At 45.2% G+C, this 20,779-nt stretch overlaps 4 protein-coding genes across 11 annotated transcripts; all 4 read right to left on the reverse strand.

The window, feature by feature from the left end:
- Positions 1 to 411: 411 nt before the first annotated feature.
- Positions 412 to 7,979, reverse strand: GH3.9 (putative indole-3-acetic acid-amido synthetase GH3.9). Of its 6 annotated transcripts, none has more exons than XM_048698803.2 (7): positions 4,934 to 7,979; positions 4,754 to 4,808; positions 4,301 to 4,571; positions 3,190 to 3,291; positions 2,055 to 2,869; positions 1,059 to 1,634; positions 412 to 682 (listed from the first exon to the last, which is right to left on the reverse strand). In XM_048698803.2, exons 3-6 carry the CDS (start codon positions 4,534 to 4,536, stop codon positions 1,069 to 1,071), a joined length of 1,719 nt encoding a protein of 572 aa, XP_048554760.1. In that variant the 5' UTR covers positions 4,537 to 4,571; positions 4,754 to 4,808; positions 4,934 to 7,979; the 3' UTR covers positions 412 to 682; positions 1,059 to 1,068. The 6 variants fall into 6 exon arrangements, with proteins under 6 accessions (XP_048554760.1, XP_087399305.1, XP_048554759.1 ...); XM_087543179.1 differs by having other exon boundaries at positions 4,754 to 4,836; XM_048698802.2 differs by having other exon boundaries at positions 4,754 to 4,862.
- Positions 7,980 to 8,111: 132 nt separating this feature from the next.
- On the reverse strand, positions 8,112 to 10,570 carry LOC125535736 (small ribosomal subunit protein eS21). Of its 2 annotated transcripts, none has more exons than XM_048698805.2 (4): positions 10,449 to 10,570; positions 9,449 to 9,528; positions 9,232 to 9,364; positions 8,112 to 8,448 (listed from the first exon to the last, which is right to left on the reverse strand). In XM_048698805.2, exons 2-4 carry the CDS (start codon positions 9,496 to 9,498, stop codon positions 8,386 to 8,388), a joined length of 246 nt encoding a protein of 81 aa, XP_048554762.1. In that variant the 5' UTR covers positions 9,499 to 9,528; positions 10,449 to 10,570; the 3' UTR covers positions 8,112 to 8,385. The 2 variants fall into 2 exon arrangements, with proteins under 2 accessions (XP_048554762.1, XP_048554764.1); XM_048698807.2 differs by having other exon boundaries at positions 9,449 to 9,525; positions 10,449 to 10,568.
- A 3,475-nt stretch (positions 10,571 to 14,045) lies between these two features.
- Positions 14,046 to 15,545, reverse strand: LOC147983863 (autophagy-related protein 18a-like). The gene is made up of 4 exons (XM_087539616.1): positions 14,841 to 15,545; positions 14,488 to 14,728; positions 14,256 to 14,385; positions 14,046 to 14,133 (listed from the first exon to the last, which is right to left on the reverse strand). Exons 1-4 carry the CDS (start codon positions 15,543 to 15,545, stop codon positions 14,046 to 14,048), a joined length of 1,164 nt encoding a protein of 387 aa, XP_087395742.1.
- Positions 15,546 to 17,284: 1,739 nt separating this feature from the next.
- LOC147983864 (autophagy-related protein 18d-like) lies at positions 17,285 to 20,318 on the reverse strand. Of its 2 annotated transcripts, XM_087543181.1 has the most exons (5): positions 20,024 to 20,318; positions 19,608 to 19,756; positions 17,745 to 17,991; positions 17,515 to 17,644; positions 17,285 to 17,402 (listed from the first exon to the last, which is right to left on the reverse strand). In XM_087543181.1, the coding sequence occupies exons 1-5, from the start codon at positions 20,316 to 20,318 to the stop codon at positions 17,285 to 17,287; spliced, it is 939 nt and encodes a 312-aa protein (XP_087399307.1). The 2 variants fall into 2 exon arrangements, with proteins under 2 accessions (XP_087399307.1, XP_087399306.1); XM_087543180.1 differs by having other exon boundaries at positions 19,608 to 20,318.
- Between the last annotated feature and the right edge of the window lie 461 nt (positions 20,319 to 20,779).

Below are 20,779 nucleotides of genomic sequence, written 5' to 3' on the forward strand. Positions count from 1 at the left end.
CACGGCCTCGTCTCAGTGAAAGAAAGGAAAAGGAGACTATAGATCTTTGCTGAATGCCGATGGGTCTACTCATTTGTTCAGGGACTCTCGTCTTTCGCTCCTCCGGTCTTAGCCCGGAAGCAACCGGCAGAGGAAGTGCTTTATTAACATTGACATGGAATGATGAAGGGCATGATTGCCGGGGATGAAAGTTTGTGGCCTTGGACAGAGCGATTTTTTTGTTTTTTGAGAAACATGGACAAAGCGAAATATGATGATGGGCGAGCGGTTTGGGCCAGGAGGTGCCGAAACCGGACCGGCGGCACAAAAGAAGCTCCCGCACCGGGGAAGGCCGTCGGCCCAGTTGGCGTGACATGGCCGAGGACGCAGGCCCAATCACTCAAGAAAAAAAAATAGTACAAGTTTGTGCAGCTTGCATAAATAAATATAGTAGTATCACCATTCAGTTCGGAGCTCAGATGATGAGATGAACAATCATAGTACATGAGTAGCAAAAAAATGGCGAATTTTAATTCAAAAAAAAATGGCGAATACTTCATTCTGCTTTAGGGCTTGGCAATAATACAAGAAAGCGCTATAACAAGTAGTGGTAGTTCTCCAAATGAAAAACGCAAGCAGCAGAAATACTGCCATCGGGCTGGCACGATCAGACCGGAGATTTGCAGCCTCTCCCAGGCCCTCCCTGCAAAGACACACGCAGCAAGTTCAGATTAGTCGGTGTGCGCGAAATGACCGAGCCGTTCGTTTCTCGCTACGGATAAACATACAAGGGAGCTGCCTCAACTTTCAACACATAAATTCTATATTTGCATGTGAGTTCTAGCCAAGGATTTCCATTTTGTTTCTGTGCAATAGATCAGACTGTTCCAAGCAAGCTTTCCATGTTGTTTCAGTTAGAAGTTACTACTACGCAAATGTTGATAATTATTCTTAGTCTGAAGAATCTAACAGCGCAAATTTAACTTGGGAACTTCAGAGCTACACAATGCATATACGGTCTACAGATGATCTTCCTTTTCAGCACCGATCAAGACACCATACTTGCTACTACTCATTACCTGAAAGCTTTTACATGGTCCACTCAGGATCCCGGGGGCTGAAGAAGGAAGCCGTGACCTTGGAGTTGAGCAGCTTCAGCGCGAGGCCGGACTCGATGCACCTCGGGGTCTTGTACTGGTTGATGGAGCTGCCCTGGCTGACCAGCAGATCCATCAGAGCATCAAACGCGCCGGCCTCGACCACCCGTATCTCCAGCGGGCCTACCGACTTGTCGTGCGCCCTGCAGCGCCTGTAGATGTAGTCGAGCGACTCCTCGACGGAGACGCAGCAGCTCTCGAGGAGCTGAGGGTCGAGGGGCTGCACGCCTTCGCAGGTGGACTTGATCTCCCAGAAGAGCACATAGTGTCCAGGGACGGTGGAAGTGTCTGGGTAGCTGGTGTACTCCAGGAGGATGTGGTTTCTGTCCTCCAGGATCTTCTTGGCACGCGTGACGCTGTTGTGGAGATCCTCCTCGTTGGTCTTGTCGGTGTCGATGCTGAGGATCACGTTTCTCCGGCAGATGAATTTGAACTGCGGCGCATGGTTGTAGAAGCCTGTGACCTGAAGCACATCGCCAACCCTATACCTGTAAAGACCTGGACCAAAACATACAACTTCAGAGCTCTTGACAAATATGTACATGTAGCCTGTTTCATATCCCTTGCTAGCAGCCTGCCGCTAACATTTATCGTTCCGGCATCCATCATTTAACTGAATTTTTCTACTCTCTGATTCACAATGACAGAAGAGCTGCCAGTTTCCGAAATTTGATTCATAACCATTGTTCCAGTTGTAGCTAACAACGATTTTTTGGACAAAATTAATGAACTTCAACAGGTATTATGTTCAGAAAAATGAGGTTTTGACTGTACAGTGGTCAAATAATCAAACTATACATACCTAAATTATGTTCAAATATATTCTGGAGCAAGAGTTGATGTTGGTTCTCAACCTACTACCTTACAGGAGTTTAGATAGTTCGGTTACGATTAGATATTTACAGGAGGCCTACTTACCAGAAAATGTGGTGACCACAAGCTCATAGTAGCATCCGACCTTGACATCCACCAGGCTGACAAGCTTGTCATTCCCCACCACCTCCTCATCATCCGTCACTCTGAGGCCATCCTCCAAAGGAATGAACTCAAAGTAGGCCATGTTTGGGAGGATGGTGTAAGACACGTCCGTTGGTTTGCACAGTGGCCTCAGATTGACACCAAAATAGCTCTCCGACGAGGCGTACATGGTGCATACCAAGGGAATCCTACCACCACTATAGAACTCCAGCATGGGGATGTATTGTGCCATTGTTCCTGTAAGAACAGCTTCGATGTACTTGACGTTAGGCCATAGCCTGCCTAGAATCCCCTTCCATGGCCCACAGCCGCAGATTTCCTCAAGCTCATCAGCGAGCTCCGGGTTGGGCAATGCGAGAAAGCACTCCATGGCCAACCGGCATTTGGTGTTGGTGACATTGGGATTGAGTTTACCATTACGTATGTCAGTGACAAGGTCACACCAGTGCAGCTCAAGAAAGCTGATAGACCGAAGGAACGCCGAGGCGAAGACTGCCCCAAGACGGAGGACATGCTGGCGTTCAACCAGGCCGCAGAGCAGCTGGCAGTACATGCTCTGCTGGCTGTCAGGGCAAAGAATTACCTCATCAGGACTGGTGTAGTTGTTGTACAAGTCATGTTTGCGGTGCAGGAAGTGAGGGCTTTTGTAATAGCTAGTGAGGACTGATCGAACTGGAATGCCAGAATTCGTCAGTGTTTCTGCTTTCACAAAGAGAAGATACATGGCCTTCCCCTCACCAAGGCCTGATACATACCTGCAGATTGAGCCAAGGAGTAAATTGTTGCTCGCAAGGTAAAATTTGACAGCAGAACACACATGTGTAATGGCTCTGCTTATTACAGATGAATACAGCCAGGAACACGAGCAGTAAAACTAATTCAAGATATGTAGAGGTGAGGCAGTTATGTTCAAAAAAATAAATTACAAGGTTATGTCCAGAATTCAGGTAACATACTAAGTCAAATTATCTTAGGAAGCAGTTGACCACAAGAATTTCAGAAATGACAAAACTGCCCGCAATTAACAGTTAATATGCTATGATCCGCAAACGTTGGATAAGAAACAGAAGCTTACTTGTTCATTATCGGCATTAGCAGACTATAAAGGTAGGTTCGACGGTCAAGATCCTCGGAGATGGCTGGCATCAATCTTGGCTCACCCCGAGAAGTTCCGGAGCTATAAATTTATAATGATTAAAAATCAAAGGGATGATCGTCATACAGATAGTATAACTTCAAATGATACAATCTACTATTGTATCAGGTATGGAGTTCAAAGAAGTGACAGGAAACATGATTTCATAAACTCCAGCTATCAGGGTAAATGGCAATGGCATAGCCAAGGAAATAACAAATCGTTAGCATCAAGTACAATAGTCATTCAGCCTGTCCTGAGAGAATAATTCAAACTAGCTCACTTCTAATGAGAGAAGACTAACTATGTGAGTCGTGAGGTCTCATCCACATATAGATAGCCACCATAACAAAATATGGGAAGTTTCTTTGACCACAGAAGCATATTCAAATGCAAATAACTGGGCTTTCAGATGCGAGAACCACAAAGCAAAATCACCAGTGCTCAGCATCTAACAGCAAGCCATGCTTGATGAATCAGTTCAGTCTCACAGATATAGTCATGTCAAAGAATCGACAATGTATTTAATAATCTGAGGCATAATATCTTGCAATAAATGTTATATATAGGATTTTGTATATTTTTAGAGACAGTTTCAAGAACACATAACATGGCTAAACACGTCATCTTGGTTACTTTTTAAAAACAGAGCAGTGACATGAACTTTGAGGGACTGTCAAATTTTGTAACCAAGTGAGGAATGGCACAATCTTATGTTCTCATTCGTTTACATATCACTCCACATGAGTGCCCAAGAATTACAGATTACAACAGCATGCCTGTGACGTTTTATCTTGCCGGCGTGCCAAGTTAGCTCAGTTTGGCATTTCGAGCCTGGTACATGCTAAAAAAGCAACCAATTTACCAGACTAAGAAGCAGCAATAATATTTATTTTCTCCTATTAGTCCCATAATAACATAAGACGCTTATGTCAAGCCCAAGAAGAAGCAGGGAATGATAAATTTCCAACAAAAATATATGCTGGTTCTTTCTATCTATAACAGATATATGCAGAAAGCGCTTATGAGAGCAACAGAACCAGAGGCTCACCTTCTCAGCAGTTCTACGATTCGGTCTCCAGATATAATGGAAGAATCCTCGCCAGTTGAGATCCTTGTGATGTACGGCTGGACCACATCATATGTCACTACTGGGACGTTTCTCTTGAAGGTGGATGTGTTTGTGGATCTATTCATGAATTTGCTCAAGTACTCACTAGCTTGGTTCCTCTCAAGGATTTTTGTCAGTATAAGCTGTTGGGCTTCCTTGGCATTCACTGTCAGCATCTCGAGCTCTTGAAGAGCGTCGCTTTGCTTGCAGCCTAACTCATTATTGTCCATGATACAAGCAAAAGAAGGATCAGAAATGGACTTTAACTTGAAGAGGAGGGAAGGGCTCAAAGTAATATCTTCTGGAGCTTGTTTGCCCCTTATATAATGCGATGTGCATGATCATGAGAAGCATATCTGCTTAATATTTCCACTTTTCAAGAGAGATTCTTACCCAATTAGAAAGTGCAGCCCATCTGCCCGTGTAAGATGATCCACTTACTATCTTTCTGGACATGACAGTATGTTTCAATATTTCTGGAACCCGCACTATTATTTTTCTACTGAAAAATGTAACGCAAAACAATGAAATGCTGAAATTTTATCAAGTTGTGTGCACTCCAATATCCATTACCTCATTTTGTCTTGTGACATGAAACTCCACCTGTTTACCAATTACCATTATGCACCTTTTAGGAATTACATCTCATTTTTCCTTGACAAAACCGTGTAAAGATATGTCAGCCTTGAAATACATCTAGAAAGTGATTAGAACATGTGTGACACATAGTGATTCGAAAAAAAAAGTAGTATGCTTAATTAACCAGTATACATGATCGCATGGTTGCAAATATTAAAAAATGTAGGCCAAAAAGGCTAGAAACAAGTTGAAGATCCCAGAAAGCGAATAGAACATGTGTGACACATAGAGATTCGAAGAAAAAAACAGTAGTATGCTTAATTAACAGGTATAAATGATAGCATGGTTGCAAATATTATAAAAATCTAGGCCAAAAAGGCTAGAAACAAGTTGAAGATCCTAGCAATGGTGCAAAAAACGTGCCCTCATATGGTCCATCTTTTTGTATTTAGTATGATCTGATACAAATTGAGAGGAGACCATATCATAATTGTATAGGTGAGTTGTACCATGATGTCTCCTCATTTGTAGACATTCCACATAAACGCAAAGCTCTAACCTATATAACTGGCTATTTAACGATTAACATCGTCTGAGGGACAGGATAACCTGGTAGGAGTAGCATTGGGTCGACTGACTCTGGCACTCTTACATACTCTTCCGGAGTACAGAGTAGAGACCCTCTGCTTGTGCATAATACTGCAACTTGTTACCAGATCTATGCAAGAATGGTCCAAAATATTAAGGATCTCACAATCGTGAGCAGAAAGAGAAAAAGGAAAGCATTAAAAACAAACTTGATGCTTCCCCATGGGCCTGAGCATCATCGCAAAATATCTGTGGACCTTTTCAGGTGCACATGGAGAGACAAGGATAATCGGTTAACCAAGCTAAAGTTACCAATAATGCTCCTAAGAATACATATCATGTACAGCCATCATATAGGATCACACGCAACCAGGGGCAACCAAGCATCACAGTAAGGTGAGCAGCATCGAAGATAAGAGTGCATTTTATCCACTTCTAAATTATACTGGAGAAGTTGTATCGAATAGGAATGCTTCATCTAGAATACAAAACACTATGAGGTCGAACTACATGCTTAACTTTGTTTTGTAAATTATAGCACCATGAGTACTTGCAGGGGATCAAAACTAACTAGGTCCCAAGCTCGATTTAGCCAATATAACTTTTGGCCATAATCAAATACCAAATGCAATGCTACATGCATGCCAACTAGAAGCATCCAAGGATTAGTTGACAATAACAGGGCCAGATTGTTCTGAAAGATAAAGAAAGGTTACTGTTGATGTTGAATTGATGGATAGTCCCCTTGTCTATTTCTCTCAATTGGAGACCAAATTCCGCCCTACGGAAGCAAGAAATCCGTACCATACGTTAGCCTATTCCAAAAGGTGACATAGACGGAATAAGCGCGTACACAACAATTTGCAGTCATGGTGGCTGTTTGTGATATTCTCTAGTCAACTCAGGATAAAGGGTGTGCTTTCACAGCTTGCGGATGCTCGCCGCATATGGTGCACTGCCTATGGTGGTTTCTTGCTCCTCATCCATTAACTATGTACGGAGAAGGGGAAACATTGCACAGATTCTTTGCTAAAGTCGCAATGCTAAAAAAAAAAGTTAAGCTGTACGATCTCTTGTAACCTTGTCCTTGCCGTATAACCTCCTTACATTCCCTGGTCCTCGTCCCTGTGAGAGATCATCTCGCCTTCTCACTTGGCGAAAGAAAACTGACACAGATGTCCTCTTGGAAGCGGCCAACCTGCATCCACCATGAACACAACAAGGACATGTGCAAGAAATGAACCTATACTCGACAGCTGTAAACCTTACATGGTTTTGGGGTTCTGTCATTCTATCGAACACTTGGTGGGCACGGCATTAAAGAAGAAGAAAGCAATCTTCATCCCAAAAGCAAAAAGGAGTAAATCTTTGTGTATATTTGTTCTCTGGAATAAATCGCTCAAGTCAACATCATCCTAAAGCCAAGCATTTACAAAATATCTACGTCTAATCTCCATGCCTCCAAAAGTTGTTCAACAAAAACAGCGCCGCTAAATCAACTTAGAGAAACAGCGCCGCCTGGTGTCTACAAATCAACCAGAGTTGTAAAGCTATGAGAAAAATATAAAATACTTACGAGATTAGATTGATCGTGGATGCCACATTGCCACCATGAGGAAACAAGGGAGGGAGGCAAATAGAGGATGGCACTTTCATGATGGAGGTGTGGGCATGCTTGGGGGGATGCACTGTGCTTTTGGAGAAATATACATGCTCACCTTTTTGTGTTCCTTCTTTCCGTCAAGAACAACAGTAGAGGCCTGGACTATCTCATGCTTGCTTGCTCAGTGTGTGTGGCTGCCCCCTATCTGACCTAGCCCAACCTAGCCTAGTAGCATTTCTTTGGAGGAGGATGGTGGATTGGTGGATGGTGGGGGACATCAAGGAAGGAACTACACATCTTCCTATCCACTGCTATGTAGGAGAGCACCTACAGCTGCAACTTGGATTTTTGTGTGTGCACCAATGGCTGGATCTTTCTTCAACAGCCCAACACACTTTTGTAACAAAAGGTAGGAGCGAGACTCTCTGCTTTGGGTGGATGGTGCTCACAACCTTGTGGTGCACAGTGTACTCAATGTCTCCCAACAGTCAGCTTGCTTTGCTGCTGATACTTGGCAAAACACAGCAAACCATCTAGAAACAAAATTATGTGAATTTTATCTACCGGGGGCTCATGATGTTCTAACAGGGTTTCTTCTGACTTCTAAACGCGGTATGTATTTTCCTGTGAGCCTTCTGTTTTTCAAATAGCTCATCAGGCTACATCAAGAATCAACAATAGTACGTTGCTTTTGCACATTTGCTTAAGATTCTATAAATAGGTAACATTGACATGATTTTGCCAAACAAATATGTGGATTTATTCATGCTTGGAATAAGCCACTGGTTGCTGGCTAATGATGATTATAGTTAGATGCGCACCAATCTTGCCCATTTTTATGGATCTCCCGTGTTTTTTCATCATGGTTTAGTTTGTAAAGAGACTTCTAGAGCCGATGGCAATTAGAGAAACATATAACAGCAAACAGCCCCTTCACCAAATTATTGGAGAAAGCAAGCACAATAATCCAAGAGAGCCATAAGAGCAGCGACTAAAATGCATTTAAGAATTCAGGCACATTGCCAGGAAGCATATTACACCAAGTCTAGTGTTTCCTCTTAGAAACATAGACCATTCATGGACAAAGATATAATGATTCTTCAAGTAAGGTTTCCATAAGCACTGCGTGCAGTCCACGGTTTTATCATAGACCATTCATAGGCAAAGCATAAACACCCATAACAGATTCCTCAAAAAAGGTTTAAAGCGGTTTCATAAATATCCATCCTAGCAAAATCTGCCACGCGGAACTCATCTACTGCTTGATCTCAGCCCTCTTCTGCTGCCAGAGCCTGTCCAAAGAACCATCGGCATCACCCTGCAAGGCAGATGGTGTAAGAACCAATGACAGAGTTGCAGCAACAATCATGTATGAATTAAGATCTCACCACCACTTAATCAAATCAGCCACTATCGTCGTACAGAGTAGCCGCAAGAATACAGTAATAACCGATGCAAACAGAAAACAAGTGTACAAGGATAGCAATACACTGTATGACCAGTAGAAAAAGAAAACGTTTCAGCCAGTCAAGTTACCAATACTCATGCACAACTGACCAAGTATATCTGTACATGTAATTCAGATGTTAATAGGGTTCATCTAAACATCATGATTTTCGAATGCTTGATTTTATTTGTCATTTTGGTTCTGGAGAATCTCAAACTGTGTCACATATGTAAAACATGTATAACTGCAGATAAAAGAAGCTTGAAGCGAATTAGAGAATGAAGCTTCAATTTGAGTGGGCAAACAGTTTCATGCTACTGATCTCATAACAAAAACCATCTTCAATAACTATTAATACTAATTTACTGGAATCATGGAATGTTTTGCTTAGAAGAAAAATTACTGCTGAAACTCAAGGACTCAATGTGTGCAGAATAGAGAATACTAAAGAGTTACTGGTTTGACCAATGCAAAGGATATCTTAACAAACTACTGACAGCATGTCAATGTCATGATAAATATTATTCCAATCAGCTAGACAGGCAAAAAGAAAACAACCCATTTCGTGAGAACAATCAGAACATGGAGAATCTGGATCACTCACAGTGTGCTTTAAGACAAATAAATGGGGTCAGGATAGCAAGGGTAAAACACCTGGGCGCGGACGAATCCAGAGAGGGCAAACGTGGTGAAACTGCCATTATACAGTCCATTCGCATCCACATGCCCGATGTTGATCTGGACAGAGGCATGGTCCTTGGCAGTTATGATCCTGTTGGTGGCAGAGCTGCAGGAACCAATACAAAGCAAGAATGAGCAAGGTTGCAATGCCACAGTACTGTAACCAAGACGACAATACATCAATACGTACCACTTCCTTGGGACATAGAGGTCCACCATATCACCCACCTCGTTCTGCATAATGGGGACTGGAGGGATACTGGGACACTGCTGCAGGTCATCGAAGAAACACATTCATATTTAGCAGTGAGACTAGTTGCAAAGGACACTATGGTATAAAGATGATATATATAACTATAAAAGCTAGTTCCATAGATCAAACCCAGATACAAGGATGACTGTGAACTCTCCTATGGTTTATTCCAAATAGTACAGCTGCTGTCAACAGTACGCAACTGCACAAAATAGCTAAAGAAACCAGACCCCTTGCGGCCAAACAGGAAAATGGTCCAATCCCATTCAAGAATGTTTTACCAAAATGATAAAATATGTTTTATCAGTCACGTTGATCAGTACCCTGACCCTGCACCAGGCAAGCATGGTTTTTGAATAAAAACCAGGCAAGCCTAGTAGGAGCCATTGATCCAAAATAACAGGATTTGGGCGTCAATTTGGCAAGGCATGAACAACTTTACATGAATGATAAAAGATGGATTGGACATTTAGCCAAATACATACGTGCAATGCTTTAGAAAGCAGAACACCCACCTGAACCCATCAAAGAAATTCGCCCAAACACCCAACCAGCCTATAATCTGCTAGGTTTTATACGAAGTAGTTATGAGCAACGACCACACGCATTCTCAGTGAAATCAATCGCAACAAACAACTACCACTGTCCACTGGCACTAAGCGATTGGTACCTCATTATGAAAAATATCTAAGAATTACAGCCAAAAACCCCATCTCCACTCTCTGGCATCCTCTGGGCATCGAACGGGAGTGCAATCGCAGCAGCCGAACCATACAAATCACGCGCACAAAATTCTAGCGGATGCTAATCGTATAAATGTAGGGCACAAATCATCCCCGGATACAGGTCCGGCGATACTCGACGGCAAATTAAGACGGAGCGAGATTTTCAAGCGCAAACAGTGGATAGATTTGGGGAGGATGGGATCGCGACGTACCTCGGTTAAGGGGGGAGATGGACGGGTGCGGCGGCGGCGGCGGCGGAGGTGTGATGGGCTGCGGAGAGGGATGAAGCGGTGGCCGGATTCGGATTTATACCAGGCATAAACCCTAGGTTTTTTTTTTCTCCGCGCGTGCGGGATTTCCACGGCACTTGCACGGACATTTGGGCCCAATGGGCCTTCGTCATCGGGCCATTCGTCGTTTCACCAGGTCAGCGTGCCCCCCCCCCCTGTTTTTTGTAAATGATTTTCTCTTCGGTTTATTTTCTGGTCTTTCCGGTTTTCTCAGGTACTCCATCCGGTCCTTTTTAGTCTACATATAAGTTTTGTCCGAAGTCAGAGTATCTCTACTTTTGACTAAACTTATAGAAAAAAGTATTAACATTCACAATGTCAAGTCAATATTGTTAGATTCATTATGAAATGTAGTTTCATAGTAGATATATTTGGTATAGTAGATGTTGATGTTTTTTAATATAAATTTGGTCAAACTTTGCAAGGTTTGACTTGGCATAAATCTAATATGGGGAGTTAAAAAGACAGGAGGGAGTACTTGTGCTTTACATCTGTATCTGTGCAGTACAAGTGTACTGTGTGTGAGGCACATGTGAGCTAGATTTTGCTAGAGTAGATGGGCGGACTATGACGTGGTTAGGTAGTGAAGTAGTGTATCCTGGTCCTGATGATGTTTTTGGGATTGTCAACGAAGACTTTAAATACATTGTGATTGAGCAATACAAGTATTTCTCCCGAAAAAAATGGTATAGAAGTATTTTTCTTAATGCACAATGTACGCCTTTTAAAAACATGATGATTTATTTAATATGCGCTGAATATTTCTTTAATACATGATAAATGTTTAAAAAATATTTGTGCTTTTTCCAAAAATATTCATGTACTTTCCGGCTATTCAAACCTTCTAACAGAGTACTGATGTGTTTATAAGCAATATATTATAGAATTATGTATTTTTAGAAAATAAATTGAAACACATAAAATGAAGAATAAAAATAAAAGAAATGGAAAAGGAAACCAAGAGAAAATAAATGGAAAAGTAAATGACAAAGAACGGCAAAAAGAAAAAAGAAATGGGAAAGTAAATGAAAAAGAAAGGAAAAATAAGAAATAAGAAAAGGAAAAGAAAAAAACTAAAAATTCGAAATTAAAAAGGGCTCCCCCAAAATCAACGAATTGTATGAGTTCCAAAAAAATTTACTTGAACATAGCGACATACCGCCTAACCCCTTCTACTAGGCCGCCGACCGGTTGTGCCCCTTTAGGCGACATGTCGAGACGTAGCATTTTTTTTAGATAACCTCGCGAGACTTTTATTTCAAACCATCACAATGTTCACATGAACGAATGGAATCCTCACGGGCTGGCCAAACCAGACATGGCAGTCAGGTCCCAAAGTTAAAGCATGTCTCGCTAAGTTGTGAGTCTCAACATTTGAGCTCCTAAATTCATGAACTAAATTACAAGAAATAAAAGTAGATTGTTGTTGCTTGATCTCCTTGATGATTGCCCCGTAAGTAGCTCCACTTCCACTCTGAGTTTCTCCAATTACTCCCTTGTAGTCTGATGCGAGTTGTATCTGCTGGATATGCAAATCTGTAGCCAGGTCCAACCCCTCACGAATGGCCATCGCCTCCAAAGTAGCTGGATCACCATTGTTGTGCACCATAGCAGATGCTCCAAGAAATACACCCGCTCGGTCACGACAGATAACCCCCCACAGCTCCAACATGCCCTTGGCGATGTAATGTAGCATCTACGTTGAGCTTTGAGAAGTTCTCCGGCGGTGCAATCCAGCCAGTTGGCCGCACCCTTATGCTGCTTCTACTCCCTTTGTTTGGCACCATAACTTTTGTTTCATCTAAATAGGATTTGATGAAACTGTGAATTGCATCCGGGCTTTTATGAATATCTTCATAGATAGCTTTCCGGCGGGCTCCCCAAATGGCCCAAAGTGAAATTCCCAATCTGATAAACTCCTCATCAGATAGTGCCTTTTGCGCTTCAAAGATCCACTTCCTTGCACACTTCGTCTTGTTTGAACTAAGATGATCCAAGATCATGTCCGAAGACAAAGCCCAGGTGCTCCGAGACATGGGCAATCAAAGAGTGCATGTCGCCAAGAGTCATGAACTCCGCACAAATTACATGAGGCCGAGGTAGCCATGTTGCATCGGTGCAGAAGCTCCCTCGCTGGCATGGAATGTCGGGCCAAACGCCCTAAGAACACTTTTACTTTGGACGGGATCTGGAGCTTCCATAAGGATTTCCATTCTTTCCCTTCTGCCTCTATACTTGAAGATCCCCGTCGCTCCTCGATCCAACCCTCTCTGTTGAACTTGGTGCGAACCAACATACGATATGCCGAACTAACTGTGAAGTTTCCTCTCGACTCCTCGCCCCATACCCAAAAATCATCCACTCGTCGTGTGCACACCGGAATTTTGAGACGTAGCATATGCGCACCCTAGTTCTCGGCATTCTTGGCGTTTGGTGCATGCACGATGCTATTTAATGGGCTTTTTAGAAGGTCGTAACACGAGTCCCCTATGTTCTCAGCCTTCTTTGCGTTTGGTGCATGTATGATATTATTATTTTCTTCTAATAGCCCGACCAACTTCATAAAATAAATAAATTTTACTATTAAAGGAGCCCGCCTCCTCGCCTCATCGTTCTTTCAGCTCGATGGAGAGATCTGCCATGGCAGCCATAGTTCGGCCTTTGTACAGGCTGGCCCGAAGTGGGCTGCCTCTTGCGGGCCCAAACTAGCGCCCAGCAAGTCTGCCGGGCTAGGAAAAGCTAGGAACGGCCCCAAACCACGCCCTAAATTCGTGGAGTTTGGGAAGCTTGGAGGACTTCAAAGCATCTTCAACGGCCGTACAAAAATTCCGCGCCCAATAAACGTTATAGCGCGTCACTGTAGTACTTTTAATGCGCCGGTACCAACTTTGCTTTGGCAGGCGATAAAAACGCGGGCCCAAAAAGCAGACAGTGCAAATTGTGAAGCGTGCGCAATCCGGCGCCCAAAATATGCTGCGTGCGATAGTGTTTTTCAGCGCGCGCCCAAAAACTTTTAGCGCTACAGCTTCTGCTAGAGCTGCCCGGCGCCCAAAAAACTAAACTTTTAGTGCACGGAGCTCTTTTTGGGCGCCTGTTGGAGATGCTCTCAGAACACGTCCTAAATATAAAAAGTATCATCGAGCGTTTGACGAAAGAACCACTAGATTTTTTTTTTGAAAAACAAGGATCATTACAAAATGTATGCCCCTTTGCACCGCATAGCCAATTAATTAGCTAGTGAATCAATAATACTGTTGTGAAATTGATAACAAAAGACCAAGCGGTCAGCTTGATAAGCTTTTTATTTAACATAAGAATGGCCTCTCCTTCCGATTTCCATTAAAGGAACCACGCGGTTCACCTAGATACAAACTACTGCAATGAGGGTCAGCTTGATAAGCTACCATCAAAAAATTGCAATCCAGGAACTGGTAGCAAAAAGAAATCAACAAGAAGTTTACGTCCACTGATTCAGCTCGGATCAACAAGAAGCAGCAGCTAGGGTTCCGATCTCCGCCCTCACTCTCCTTTGATCTTCATGAATCTCTTGCAGTCCAGCTGCTTCATCTCGCCCGCGTTCGTGGGGTCGAAACGGCACCGGTAGAAGCTGCACGCACAAACCATTCGGAGCGATAAAAAAGATCAGCGATCGAGTGCGCCATGCCAACATTCATCAGTTCTAATAAGAAGAAAAAACGAGAAGTAAGCTGGGGACACACACACGCGCACCTTCCGTCCGTGCCGGCGATGAGGATGATGTTGGGGTCTTGCCGCCAGAACTCCACCGTGTACTCGACGCCTTCGCGGAGCCGGACCTGGGCCAGCGACCGCTCTGAACTGAAGTAGCTCGGCAGGTAGCCTGCACAAGATGCACGCAGAGAACACTTGCTTTAGCTTTTGAGTTTTGAGAGTCGAGACTACTATTTGAAGTCATGGTACTGTAGGAGAATCAGTGTTGCACCTTTCAAGAATGATGGTAGCAGAGATGATCCCTGATTGGCTGTTGCCGGTGCAGGAGTAGACGCCGCGGCTGCTGGCGGCGCCGGGAGGGCATCGCCATCGCCGCCCTCCGTTGTTGTCGAGGTCGCCTTGTCGACGGGGAACACGTGCACCGTCCCCTTGTTGCTGGAGACGGCCAGCCATCTGGAGTCCGGCGAGAAGGTGATGCAGTGGATGCCTGCTCTGTCGATGCCTCTTCTTAGCTGCAACAAGTAGCAGGGCAAGAACACGGTCGAACATGAGGACGATGTACACGGAAAAACAATGTGAAAAACTCAGACAAGAATTGTAGCGACAAGTAGAAACGGTGGATGCCTCCTGGAGCTTGGTGCCGTCGTCGCTGCTGAAGATGCGCACGAGCGTGCCCTTGGAGCTGGCCGTGGCGAGCAGCCGGCCGTCGCGGGAGAGCGCGATGCACGACGACAGGCTCGACGCGTGCGCGCGCACGTCGACGCTGCCGGGATGGCCGCCCCGGCGGACCTGCACTGCGCCCTGCTCCGGCAGCGGCAGGGCGTACACGAACGTCGCCGCCCGGCGGTCAACCGCCAGCGCGCACAGCCCCAGCGGGTTCGGGCCCGTCGCGACCAGCTCCGAGTTCTTGATGTCGCCCCTGACGACCAGCATCGCCATCTCCTTGCCGGCGATGACCGCGTGGTCCCCGAGAAGGCGGATCCCGCCCACGACACCGAGGCCGGGGGTCTTGGCCGAGCTGATGCGTATCGTCCTCTTGCTCTCCTCGTCAAAGAAGTAGATCGCCTCGTGCTCGGCGCCGCCCGTCTTCCGGGCCACGACGGCCAGGCGCGACCACGTGAGCATCTCGGCGGAGGTCACCTCGGCGCCGTCCGAGACCTCGGCGATGGACTTGCAGCGGACGCGCTCGACCGACTCGTCGCAGGAGAAGACGTGGAACCCGGTGGCCGTGCACGCGACGAAGTGGGAGGCGCCGCTGCTGAAGGCGACGTGGACGACCGGGGAGTCGGCTTCGGCGGGGCCCGCGGGGGAGGACGACGTAGACACCATCGTCGATCAATCGAAGTCGAAACCTAGCTAGCTACTTGATGAATCAGCGCGGCGGCGACGACCTACGTACGCTGCGCACCCAAGCTCTGGTCGATGGCTCGATCGACGCGTCCGTGACCGTGATTTAAGTCGCTCGTACGGAATTTGGTAACTATTAGGGCATCGCTGACCCGCAAATTTGCACCAGTTCATGGACATGGATGTAGGAGCCATCCATTCAACTTTGTCCGCATAAATTTTATGCTGTATTTCGACTTAGCGGACGGAACTCATGTAAACCGGCTGATATTCATCAAAGTTCAAAAATTAAATAGCATATAAATCATCCATATACAGCATGCAAAGAAGTCTAATACAACAATGTCTTAAATTCGATGCCCAACAAGTTTTTCAACGGATCATGTCGTTTCATACATACTGCCCCTTCATCTTCATCTAACAGTGTGTACGTAAATGGCCGTCCCTTGTTCCTGTGGTACATCACGGCAGCGCATACGGGCTACACAATGTGTAGAGCAACATTGAGTGAATGAATGATTCAATCAACAAGTTGAGTAAGAAGAAACAAAATTTATGATCTCCTCCTCTGCCACGTGCAATGGCAACATTACCTCCAACTGAGCAACCACGCCACAAAAGTTGGTGTTGAAGGTCTGAATGACGTACCATCGATACGCCAATGACCTCACATGGCGTTCTTAGATGATGTGCATGTTGTAGGGCGTAATATGCTTTTCGTGCGTGAAACGATTCATGCAATTACAGTCAGAAGGTCCCCTACTCCTCATGCCTATGAAGTTCACGGATATGGCCAACCACGCATCGCACAATAACTCATCCTCCATGGTTGAGTACCCCGCCATCCTTCTTACTCTGCAAAAAGGACATGTCATTCGAAAACAAGCTCAATGACATTTGAGAGAACACCTGCCGGGCGTGATGGTTGTCATGGAAGTCGTCGACAGGGTGGCAGATTGTACTTGGGTACTAACGGCTCCAGGGTGCACAACACTATCATAAAAGGCCAGCGGGCATATCAGTGATGGGAACGTCCGGAAATGCCTATGCGGCAGCTGAAGAGGTATAGCGGTGGCAGCAAAGATGGAGGATGCGGATGTAAAGCAAGGGAGAGAAGTAGTGGAGTGAAAGAAAATGAGACCGGAAAGGCGAATTTAGTGGGCCTTGAATAGAGTTCAACGTGGCTGTTGTTCGGATTCTCGCAAAACCACTTTGTCTTCATTTTAAGGGAGAAAATGCGTCTGAACCGCCGAATGGATCAATACAAGATCGTGTTGGATGATTTTCGTGGTTCAGACATATGCGGGCGATTTAGGGTCGATGAAGATGCCCTAACATGTCAAACCGACCGTGACAATCTCTTGCATGTTTAGTCCCGCCAAAAAAAAGCTTTGCATCTTTGGAGCTGGACTCTGACTCAGCATCAGACAATAGCTGTTCCACCATAAGTCACTGGTTTTAAGTCACCTGACTTATAAGTCAGATGACTTATTGAAACCAAACAGGCCCTAATTAAAGACTTCTACTATAGTAATGCTTTTTTTATATTTCCATTAGAGAAAGACCAAATCAGTTCAATCTTACAAGAGCATGAGTCCATATACTACTGCTACTGCTAAAAAGACTAGAAGAACTCAACCCCCCCTCTACATGAGGAAGGACAGAGCACATCACCAGGGATAAACAAGAATTGCATTGTACATCGTCTAATTGTGAACTGGCTAAGTCTCAGACTGGACTCTCTGGCTGTCCTCGGACTCCTTGATCTTCATGAATCTCTTGTGCTCCACCTGCTTCATCTCGCTGGTGTTCAAGGGGTCGAAACCGCACCGGTAGAAGCTGCACGCACGAACCATTCGGAGTTCGACAGAACGTCAGCGATCAAGTGCATCATGCCAACATTTTTCAGTTCCAATAAGCCAAAGAAGAAAAGAAAGCAGGGGACACGCACCTTCCGTCCGTGCCGACGATGAGGATGATGTTGGGGTGGTGCCGCCAGAACTCCACCGCGTACTCGACGCCCTCGCGGAGCCGGACCTGCGCCAGAGACCGCTCTGAGCTGAAGTAGCTCGGCAAGTAACCTGCAAGAGATGCACGCGGAAGTACTTCAGTTTTTCAGGGTACAGAAAACCACATTGGATCGTTAGTTCTTCTATATATGTAGGAGAACAGGTGTTGCACCTTTCAAGAACGATGGCAGTAATGATCCCTGCTTGGCTGCTGCCGGTGGAGGAGGAGACGCCGCTGCTCGTGATGGGGCCACCAGGAGGGCATCCCGGTCGCCGCCCGCCATTGTCGAGGTTGCTTTGTCGACGCTGGCGACGGGGAAAACGTGGACCGTCCCCTTGTCGCTGGAAACGGCCAGCCATCTGAAGTCCGGCGAGAAGGCGATGCAGTGGATGTCTGCTCTGTCGATGCCTCTCCTTAGCTGCACGTACGCAGCAACTCAGAACTGGTTAAAGATTACGAAGCGCTTTGAATTTGAATAAGACCATGCTCCTTCTTTTCCATAAATGGGTGGTTGTTGATCCATTAATCAGATAAATTAGGTCGTAAGATCGAATCAAGAATTTCATTATATCCATTTCTTATACCTTCTATTTTATATGATATTTCATAAGAATAAACCATATGGATAGGGTCTAGAATAGAAGTAATAAAGTGAATAAAAAGAGGGGGCAATCTAAATATTGCTAATATATTAGGACCATCTTATTAATAATTCTAATGAGTTATCTTGGAATTTAGAATCAAATAAAAAACCCTATATTATGCTCAAGGAAAGTAGATTTAGATAGGAGCTTATGCCTTAAAAAATACACTAGTTTCCTAATTTTAAAATAAAAAATATTTTTTTCTTGCGTCGAGAAATATTTGTTTTTCAAGATAAACAATGTCCGTTAGGCACCTAATCTTTATGTCATAATAGACCCGAACACTTGCCTCGGATTGACTTTAATAATATATAATTGCTTCAATGAATAACACGACCGAACACCAAGATGGAAGCACACGGAAATAGGTATATACTTTCTCGGTCATATTTGTTTAAGCGACAAGTAATTCTGATTGGAGGGAGTACATGTTTTGCTCGTCCAGTAAACACGCACCGTGACAAGAGGCAAAACGACTTTTATGTAACTGATTAGAAAATATTGTACCCCGAAAAGGTAGATTTTTTCCCGTTCCTAAATACTCCCTCCGTCCCAAAATTCTTGTCTTAAATTTGTCTAAATACAGATGTATGAAGTCACGTTTTAGTATTAGGTATATCCGTATCTAGACAAATCTAAGACAAGAATTTTGAGACGAAGGGAGTCTTCGTTCACTCTGTGCGTTCGGTTTATTCAGTTTACATGGTTCGGTTTATAGGTTTTTCGGTTTGTACGGTATTAATACTTCGGTAAATACGGTATGAAATTAAAATACGGTTCGGTTTCGGTATATACCAAATTATTTCGGTATGGTTTCGGTATATACCATAAAAACACCTAACGCGAATTTGAAAATGACGTAATAATAACTTACAAATTTATGACTCAAAACACATACTATTTTACAGAAATAGTATATAACTATATATATAAGTGTATATGCTTGCATTGATTCATCTGTTGATGGTTATGGACGTGTTTAGCATTTTAAAAATAGAAAAATAACTATGCTACAAGAAAAAATTACGTGCTTAGTAGTGAATTTGACTCATGTACAAGAAAAATGACAACTTGTATGGTTGTTTATCTCAAGAAATATAAATTTAGTTTTTACTTTGGTTTATTCGGTTAACCGTTCGGTTTTCCGGTATATACCATATAAACCAAAGTTCAAAACGGCATTCATACCATACCGAAACCAGAAACCATAAAAACCATAAAATCGGTTCGGTTCGGTTTATTTTCGGTATGGTTTTTCGGTTCGGTTTTCAAATGCACAGAGTGAGTCTTCGTAGATATTTCATTATGAACCACATAATTTAAAATGTAGATTCACTCATTTTGCTTTGTATATAGTTTAACGAGAGGTGTAGTAGCTAGCGTTGGATACCTCTTGGACCATGGCGCCGTCGTCGGTGCTGAAGATGCGCACGAGCGTGCCCTTTGATCCGGCTGTGGCGAGCAGCCGGCCGTCGCGGGAGAGCGCGATGCACGACAGGCTCGACGCGTGCGCGTGCACGTCGACGCTGCCGGGCTTGCCGGTCCGGCGGACCTGCACCGCCCCCTTCTCCGGCCGCGGCAGGGCGCAGACGAGCCGCGTCTCCTGGTCAACCGCCAGCGCGCACAGCCCAAGCGGGTTGGGGCCCGTCTGAACCAGCTTTCGGCTCTTCAAGTCGCCGTTGATGACCAGCATCGCCATCTGCTGGCCGGCGACGAGCACGTGGTCCCCGAGAAGGCGGAGCCCGCCCACGGGGCCGAGGTCGGGGGTGCTGGCCGAGCCGATGGCTATCTGCTTCGCCTCCCCGCTCTCCTCGTCCCAGAAGTAGATCGCGTGGTGCTCGGCCGCGCCCTTGACGGCGCCTGTCGTCCGGGTCACAACGGCCACGCGCGACCGCGTTAGCAGCTCGGCGGAGGTCACCACGACGCCGGGCGAGGCGACGGCGTCGGACTTGTAGTGGACGCGCTCGACCTTGTCGTCGTCGCAGGAGAAGACGTGGAACCCGGTGGCCGTGGACGCGACGAAGTGGGAGGCGCCGCTGCTGAAGGCGACGTGGACGATCGGGGAGTCGGCTTCGGCGGGGGACGAGGACGGAGGCGCCATGGTCGATCAATCGAAGCCGAAACCTAGCTAGCTAGCTACGTGATGAATCGATCAGCACGGCGGCGACGACGTATGTACCCTGGGCGTTCGTGACCGTGATTTAAGCCGCTCGTACGCAATTTGGTGACCATAACTACGTCGAACCGACCGTGACAAGCTTTGCATGTTTGGTCCCGAGAAAAAAAACTTTGCATGGTTGGAGCCGGACTCTGTAACTTGCAGCGCACACGTAAGCGGACTACAACTGTCCACGAAAACACTAACGCCCACACGTATAGCAACATTGTAACTCGCCTACACATCTGAATCACCAGGTAAGTTTGCATGAATCTTGACACACCGAGACATTTTCGCGTGCAAGGCCGGTGTGTGGGCGCCCACACACCTCACGATACGCGGTTGCCAGCTGCGCTATGTGGACGAACTAGTTTCTGTTCACAAAGCCATCACCTAGTCCACGC

The sequence above is a fragment of the Triticum urartu genome, chromosome 2A (assembly GCF_056163025.1).
Source record: "Triticum urartu cultivar PI428250 chromosome 2A, HENAU_Tu73, whole genome shotgun sequence".
In the NCBI taxonomy this organism is placed as follows: Eukaryota; Viridiplantae; Streptophyta; class Magnoliopsida; order Poales; family Poaceae; genus Triticum; species Triticum urartu.